At 36.7% G+C, this 8539-nt stretch overlaps 1 protein-coding gene across 1 annotated transcript in view; it reads right to left on the bottom strand.

Moving 5' to 3' along the window:
* Positions 1-1187: 1187 nt before the first annotated feature.
* LOC144438756 (sushi, von Willebrand factor type A, EGF and pentraxin domain-containing protein 1-like) overlaps positions 1188-8539 on the bottom strand; it is a 21025-nt gene continuing 13673 nt past the window's right edge. Inside the window, exons 20-29 of the mRNA XM_078127915.1 lie at positions 8441-8539; positions 7953-8103; positions 7382-7591; positions 6995-7126; positions 6673-6795; positions 6289-6326; positions 5785-5883; positions 5165-5216; positions 4024-4869; positions 1188-3738 (exon numbers count right to left, since the gene is read on the bottom strand). The exon at positions 8441-8539 is cut by the window's right edge and continues 112 nt beyond it. Of these exons, the coding sequence (XP_077984041.1) occupies positions 3557-3738; positions 4024-4869; positions 5165-5216; positions 5785-5883; positions 6289-6326; positions 6673-6795; positions 6995-7126; positions 7382-7591; positions 7953-8103; positions 8441-8539 (1932 nt within the window). The 3' untranslated portion in view covers positions 1188-3556. The remainder of the gene's footprint in view (positions 3739-4023; positions 4870-5164; positions 5217-5784; positions 5884-6288; positions 6327-6672; positions 6796-6994; positions 7127-7381; positions 7592-7952; positions 8104-8440) is intronic.

The following is an 8539-nucleotide window of genomic DNA, read 5'->3' as shown; positions in this document are numbered from 1 at the left end:
CGAACGGACGGACGGACGGACAGACAGACAGACAGACAGACAGACAGACAGACAGACAGACAGACAGACAGACAGACAGACAGAGATGCATGGCAGTTTACTCCATTAGACATCACGTATATAAATTACTCAGAAAATACCATACTCCGTTGCCGCAAGAAAACTATCACATGTCTTTAAGGAATCAAACGATAGATGTTGCAACTAACGACGACAGGTAGAATGGTTTTCTTAAGGTATCCTTTTTTTAATCAATCGCCGCTCGCTGTGTGATTTTTGCACCTTTATGTCAATATGTGCTGATATGACAGAAGCCAAACTGTTTAGCTTCACTCAGATTTCATTCAGTGAATTTAGATTTTGTTGCCATTTCATAAACATTAAACGAATTTCTTTGATTAAACGCTCTACTCACTATGATAATAGGAACATATGGATGGATATACTTGCATATATTCAGACGGGCAGGCGTTCATACATGTCCAAATAGGGGAAGAAGACTTCTTAGCTACATGAACACAATTGCTAGAGAGATTGTGGACCTCTCAAGTCTAATGAGGAAGAAGGACTCCTGGCCCAACATTGTGGATTCTATCTAGGACGCGCACGCATGATGATGATGATGATGATGATGATGATGATGATGATGATGATGATGATGATGATGATGATGATGATGATGAGACAGATAGATCACAAGTTATATAATTATGCGTACACATGCATAACGTGTGTACGTATATAGATACACATACATACATACATACACACATACATACATACATACATACATACATACATACATACGCACGCACGCACGCACGCACGCACGCACGCACGCACGCACGCACACACACACACACACACACACAACATACATACATACATGCATGCATGCATGCATGCATGCATGCATGCATACATACATACATACATACATACATACATACATACATACATACATACATACATACATACATACATACATACATACATACATAAAAGTAACCTATTTGACGGGATAGTAATGATTTTATAGAATTTACCGTCTCGTTCTCTTATATGCACAAGAAAGCCTCACCGTTCCATCTTTTCAACTTTTCTGTCATCGGTTCTCAAGTGTACTGACAGACACCAAACTGTGCAATTACTGTTATCTTACTATGACTTTATATTTTATTGCTACTTAATGTATACAAAATGGATTTTAGTTTATCTAAAAGAAAATATCAGTTTGAGTAATGGAGATTCGATCTGTGATGCCTTGACATTCACTGACATACATTGATCGGAGATACTGATGGGACAAATAATCAGACTGAGTTTAGTTCATCGCTGACACAGGATGCCAAAAGTTGTATTACTTGAAGGTGTATATCATGGCAAGGTTTAGTATCTCAGTTTATCATTTCTAAGTTAGTGTCATATTTTCAAATTGTAAACGAACACGGTACATGTAGGCACACTCTCGAGCTCAATGTGCATTGATAAAAATTTGCATGTAGTGAGAATGCTTATTTTCGACGCGTTTAAAAGAAAAAGTGTATGATATTTGGAAGTCTTTACATAGATATAGTACATACATCTGTATGGATCTATACATTGATAGTCATTGAAATCTACTTCGACAGAAATAAGAGGAATTACTATGTAAACATATTTCTACTGGAAAAATAACATTTCTCTCACAACATTAGCTTTGACTATCCTTGCACCTTAAGTAATTACAAGGGGAAGGGCGGGGAAAAACCAAAACCGGTATTTTGCGCAGAATGTGACCATTCTCAATTCCGTGTTCTAAAAAGTGTCCCTCTCCCAATTTCCCTTCTCTAAATCATGCCCCCTCCCCCCATCTAATATTCCAAAAACATGGAATGAAATGCTGTCAGACATGAATAGGGACACGAGTCGTAGAATCAATGGTTAGGACTTACCGCCGCCACCACATTGATAATGTTAAAGGCATTGGTTGTTTCCCACTACTATTGCCGTGAATTTGTGCGAAGGCGATCGATTAATTAATGTTAGTGCTTGTATGAAATGACAGAGCTGAAGGCTTGAGCTCTCGAGGGCTACAAGTTGCACTACTGATGACATTGGGCTGGTGGGAGGGATGGTGGGTTGATGGCTAGGTGGGATGGTGGGTGAGATGGTGGGTAGCTAGGTCGGCTGGGTTATTGGTCTTCTTCGATAAGCTAAAGCAATTCTCACGATTAATATTTGAAAGATTGTGTATGTTGACGAAATAAAATGAAATAAATTTGCGACTTGCAAATGACAAGAGGAAATATAGTATAAAGTTATCATTGATGATACTTCCTGACCTTTCAGGTTTCTACTGATTGAAATGATGAGTAACAAGAGGGCACTCAGTGAAGCACACACTTCAGTCGACGTTGCATTGGGCAGTTTTCTTGGTATCATACTATTAGATACCTAAAATTGGCGTCCCTGGATGATACAGATCAAATGACTTTTACAAGTAATGCCATTGCTGTAATGAAATCTTCATAACAATCCAGGTCCTGAATCTAAGCTGCACTCAAATCTAATGAATTTGTCCTTGTTTTATCTCCTAGGCAATCTTTTTTAATATGTTGTTTAAATCCAAGCTCATCTAAACCGTTCTTCTGATATCGTACTAGGTCAAAGCACAGACAAGTTCAAAGTGGCAAACAGAGAAACAGGAGTGAAAATATAGCAAATATAAAATATATGTCAAACTCTCATTAGTGCAAGTAGCTTAACTTGATTATTTTAATCGTTTATTAATACAGGCAACGTACCGTTGTGAAACCAATCACAGTCAATCTTTCATGAAAGTGCATTACGTCTATCTAGTGCCATACGAATACTTTCATCTCAACAAAATAAACGAATACATAATGAATATTCATGAAGTAATTGTCACTGGCTATTTGAGGGAGTCCAGATTTGTATGTTAACCAAATTTGAATTGTATCTTCAATTCTGTTATATATTAATGTGAAAACTTTGCCCATATAAGTTCGATTCAATGAAATTCAAAATGTACATCATCAACAATGAGTCATGCAATGTAACAAAAGTGCGAAATATCAGTCATTGCACCTATAACTTATAATTCATATAATCCCACGGTACCCGTCCATGTCAGAAGTACTTCGAGCCTGTACGGAGTATGTAAATTCTTTGACATGCATGTCGTACAGAAGGCGGAATTTCTTCTTACACTATATATACATATGTGTTCGCGCTTCAGTCTGTTCATATATGAATCAACGATCCCACGCCTCTGTTCTAGGATCTTTCACAACCACATTGCAGTTCGATGCTTGTGAAACATTGGTGACGACGAACATTCCGGATCCTTCAAATACATATAACGAAAGTTGAGTACATTTGTTACGTTGAGGGCGCATGCTAAAATGCTTCGGCTGTCAATTCGAAGCAAGGAAACTGTGACCAATTGAAAAGGTGAATGGAACAAACTGACAGAAGTAGATGCACCTGTTTCAAACTCATGGATGTCCATTAAAAAGTCTTGTGTTACATTTGTACATGCTTGTTTCGCAATTTAAGGACACATTCGTTGTAAAATACAAGCTCCTTCGTGTAGAACTGTTCCTGCAGGACATTGACACTTCGGTACACATGGTTGATTCTGACAAACAGGGTCTTGAAGTTCAGAAACGTCACAGGTCTGAGGACAGGGTGGTCCACAGTGATCATAAATCATGCCTTCTGGACAGGTTGTTGCTATGGAAACAATGATAGAAACATACAGTCAAAGGTTGTTCTTGTTGTGTACAAAAACTAAGAAATATGAATCTTGGTAGAGATAAATCAATGTAAATGTACCAACTGTGCAGTGCAGTACCTAACAGAAGTCATTTTGAATGAGCAATCAACTTTATGGAACTCGGTATGGTCTATAACTCTAATAATAAAATGCTGTAAACATTGCTTAGATACAAGTCAAGTTTATACATATTAGTTATACCCTTTGCGATCGACAAATGAAGAAATATTTAATACACTTACCACATAAATTTTCGTCTCTCCAATTGCGTACAATGATTCCGTTCCTTCTGCATTCATGTACGTAGGCCGTCACAGATTCACAGTAGCACAATTCGTTGAAGGAACACGTACATACATCTTCCAGACACGTTTCATAATATGTTGTGGGATTTACTACCGGATAACATGCACGGAAAGCACGATCTTTAAAAACACTACATCGAGATCTTGCTTCTCTTTGATCTGCATATGTTTTACCTGCACACAAGTCAACCTTCTTTATCTTTATAACTTTAAACAGGGACTTAGTTGGGGTACGCACAGGCCGTCGACAGTATTTATAACCGTCAACTTTCCAACTATGTATAAATTCGTTCGCTGTTCTGGCGGGTAAAAATTGTCTTGTTGTTTCATCGTCTTCGTTGTTGTTGTTCATATTCCCACAGAGTCCACACAACATGTCTTTGTAGCTGCGAGGCACGGATACTTTGATATCGCCCAGCATATTCCACTCAATGATAACACCTACCGAAGTTTTCACAAAAGTACTGTTCGTGACATCTCGGGTGATTTCGACAACACTCGGATACGAGTGACTGTATGGCAATTGGACTGGTACATCGGCAACTCTTACATCGCCATTGTACTTGATTTCGACAGTTATGCACTTTATGTGAATGAAAAGAGTCTTGCGATGAGCAAGTGGATTTAGACCAAACCGTTTCTTCTCCTCTTGTACGTGGATACTGAAATCCCCTCCAGAGCAGTCTTGGGCGAAAACATAACGACATCGTCCACGGAACTGGAAAGCATGCCAATCGAAGGTTTCGTACATTCCAGTCAAACTTACACTGCATGTTTCTGAATCTGCAATAGACAAAACATGGAAGCAAATGACACAATTGTTGACAAATTACACTAGGTATTCTGAGAAAAACACCCCATAATACTTTCCAAACCAACTTTCCACAATTGATCCACTGCGAAAAATATCATCTTTAGGTTATCTTTATATCGCTGGGTGGTTATTTCTTGTTTTGTTCTAAATCACGCGAGTCCTTACATTGAATATGATGAAACATTCTGTAGTATAAAGGAACGAAAGTCTACACACTGTTTTGGTTACTGTAATGTATATACTATAATATTTGTTATAGTCTACCTGCGATGCATGAACTGCAACATTCTCCGGGACCTTTATAAGCATGTTGACCCTAGAATTAACAAATGGAAAACAAAGTGTTTAATTTATTTACATGTCAAGGAAACATGGATTTCACCACCTTCTATATTAAAGACTGTCTTTGGTAAACGGAAATAAGAACGGATAACAGTTTTGAGCAAATCAAAAACATGCATTCATGTATGTATGTATGTATGTATGTATGTATGTATGTATGTATGTATGTAAGTATGTGTGTATGTGTGTATGTATGTATGTATGTATGTATGTATGTATGTATGTATGTATGTATGTATGTATGTATGAATGTATGTATGTATGTATGTATGTATGTATGTATGTGTATGTATTTATGTATGTATGTATGTATGTATGTGTGTGTATGCATGCATGTGTGTGTGTGTGTATGTATGTATGTATGTATGTATGTATGTATGTATGTATGTATGTCGAAGCTCTCTAGTGGAGTGTGCAACTAACTAAACTAGGTAGGTAGGTGGTTAAGTAGGTAATACATGTAAGTGTGTAGGTATGTAGGTATGTAGGTATGTATGTATATATGTATGGATGCATACATAAAGAAGAAGAATATTTCATACCTGTGGGCATGTAAGTATAGGACACTGCTTGTCTGTGCATACGTCTGTTCCATTCTCACACCAACAGCTCAAACAATTATCTTCCCAAACTTCTTCAACCTAATCAGAAAAGGAAGGGAGAAACGAGAATGATTAACAAAATATATAAACATAGAAATGATGGTGTAAAACATCAAGGAGTAAAACGGGTCAATAGATACGGAATTCTGAAAAAAATGTAGCGATCATTTTACAGATTGTTGTCAAACATTTGTTTAAAGACCACGAGAAGGGGAACATCGAAGATGTTTATGACAAAAGGTAGCACACCAACCGAATCCTATTTTCAATTATTCTATTACATCACATCATTGCCTTAATAAGATTGTGTACGTAGAAAATTTCATAAATGCAACAAATATCATGAAAACTTTACAAGTAAATGTCCTAACGATCAATAGTTCTTTGCTGATTCGAATCCTGAAAAACATGGATCCATTTAATTTTCAAAGAATTTATACTTACAGAATATAAGACATCCTTGTATGAGCAGAAAGATATATCTGTACAAAAGAACACAAATAAAACCATTTTAACAATAACATAACATGTGAAACTGTGTCATGTCCTTCTTTGTCCAATTCTTAACAATAACATAACATGTGTCATATCTTTCTCTGTTCAATTATTGAAAAACTATATCAGCATGAGAATCGCAATGCGCTTATTATCTGATTTCTTACAACAACCACTCTCAAAATGTTTAGGCAACATCTAACGATAAAACTGGTGATAATAAATCGGTGATGATGTAATAAAATAATGTACACGAATGGCGGTTACCAAGAGACTTCCGTTTAATATGAAAAGATGGAATGGGTAATAGTATTCGAATAAAGTTTTTCTTACCATGACATGTACTAGAATCTGGCATCAAAGCATAACCAACTGGACATTGGCATACGAAGGACCCGTGTGTATTTAAACAAACATGGCTACATCCACCGTTGTTATGTCTACATTCATTAACATCTACAATTAGAAAGTAGATTAATAGCATATTAAAAGAAAATTACGAACTTTCATCTGGTAGTTATAAGTTTAGTTACAAGTTTTATCTGTCGCTTATTTATGACAATTTGTAAAGTCATGTTTTCTGTTTACTAAAGTCCTTCTTAGGTAATATATGGATATATATAGTAATGTCCAACTGAAAACGTGCTGTTCTTACCGTATTGGCATTTTCTTCCTGCGAAACCTTTGTCACATTTGCATATCGACATACCGTGGACGATCTCACACAGTCCACCATTTTGACATGAATTCTGTAGACAAGTTCCTGTTTCAAACTCACAGTAAGGACCTAGACAATGTATAACATTATGTGTGTAATATTAGTGATCTATTTGATAATACAATTTCACAAAACCATCGATGTATTTGCCGTAATTAATTAATTCACTCCCTACGTACGCATACTCAAAAAAGTATATTCTGCCTGTGCCATCCATATGGAAACGAAAAGGAGTTCCAATGTGAATAAGTATCATGTAGTGACATTGATTCAAGCAGAGCAAACAACTCTAGTATACTAAACTATGTAGTATAATTTAATTACCTGAGAATCCTGGTACACAATTACAATTATGAGGATCGACATTCCTGTTGCAACTTCCACCATTCTGACAAAAGCTGAGATGGCACATTTCTTGGACCTGCGTGCACTGCTTGCCACCATATCCAACTGGACAGTCACATTCATAATCATTAACAAGATCTTTACATATTCCACCTCTTTCACATGGCGCTGAACCACAGTTGTCCTTGCCTTAGAAGAAAGATTTAATAACACAGTTAAAAAGGCAAATCCTTGATGAGACAATTTTGGAAACGTACATGCAGTACAATTGAATTTTAAAGAACAAAGTCCATGGAGTAAATTCCCCTACACATTGCATTTATAATTTACCTGTTTAAAGCACGGTCATCTAAAGAATAGCTTCGCATTTCCAAAATGTCGATAAAACCCATGAACGAAATATTAGAATAATAGTTGTAAAGGATTGTGTCACAGCTAATCTAACATTGTTGTTGCCAATTACAGTACTTTGTTCCTTCTACGACGGTTAAGTACAAACAATGTGTTGCGATCAAATGATTCAGTGGCCAACATATACCAGAAAGCTTACCTGTACAAAGATCTGATTCTTCTTGTATCAGTACATTTCCTTGAGAGCTATTTTTCATCTGTATCCAGGCAATCACATTCCCCATCTCGTTACAGCCAGCGTAGACCGAGGATACTTCTCCCGTTGTCATGGCGTAGTCCCATAAATTAACCTGGAAATTAATTTGATTTGATTTGGTTTGTTTTTATTTGACTTGATATGAATTGACAAAGTTTTTTGTTTGTGTCATACAGTGCAAAAGAATATGAAGATGGATAAATGGACATTCATAGCATTTCCATCAAGTACGACAGTTATCATAGGATCAAATGTTAGCGCTTTACACAAGGTGAACAATTGCAATGACTTCCTTAGCCAAAGATTGGTTTTGAAACTTTGGATAATGTTAGCACTGAAAACACTATCAACAGCCGTTACAGAAGACTGTCCAGTATGGTGTTAAATTTCAATATTAAAAATTATGTATTCAACATGTGCACATAACTAACCTGTGTAAGATCACCAACAAACGACTCGGCAGCACTGAATAACCCACCGACGCCATCTTGTTCTTGACCAACAACTAAGGTTCCTCCACCGCTGATCAG

This window comes from Glandiceps talaboti, chromosome 8 (assembly GCF_964340395.1).
Source record: "Glandiceps talaboti chromosome 8, keGlaTala1.1, whole genome shotgun sequence".
NCBI classification, from domain to species: Eukaryota; Metazoa; Hemichordata; class Enteropneusta; family Spengelidae; genus Glandiceps; species Glandiceps talaboti.
The sequence above is the reverse complement of the archived record's forward strand: the minus strand, read 5'-3'. Positions and strand labels throughout refer to the sequence as shown.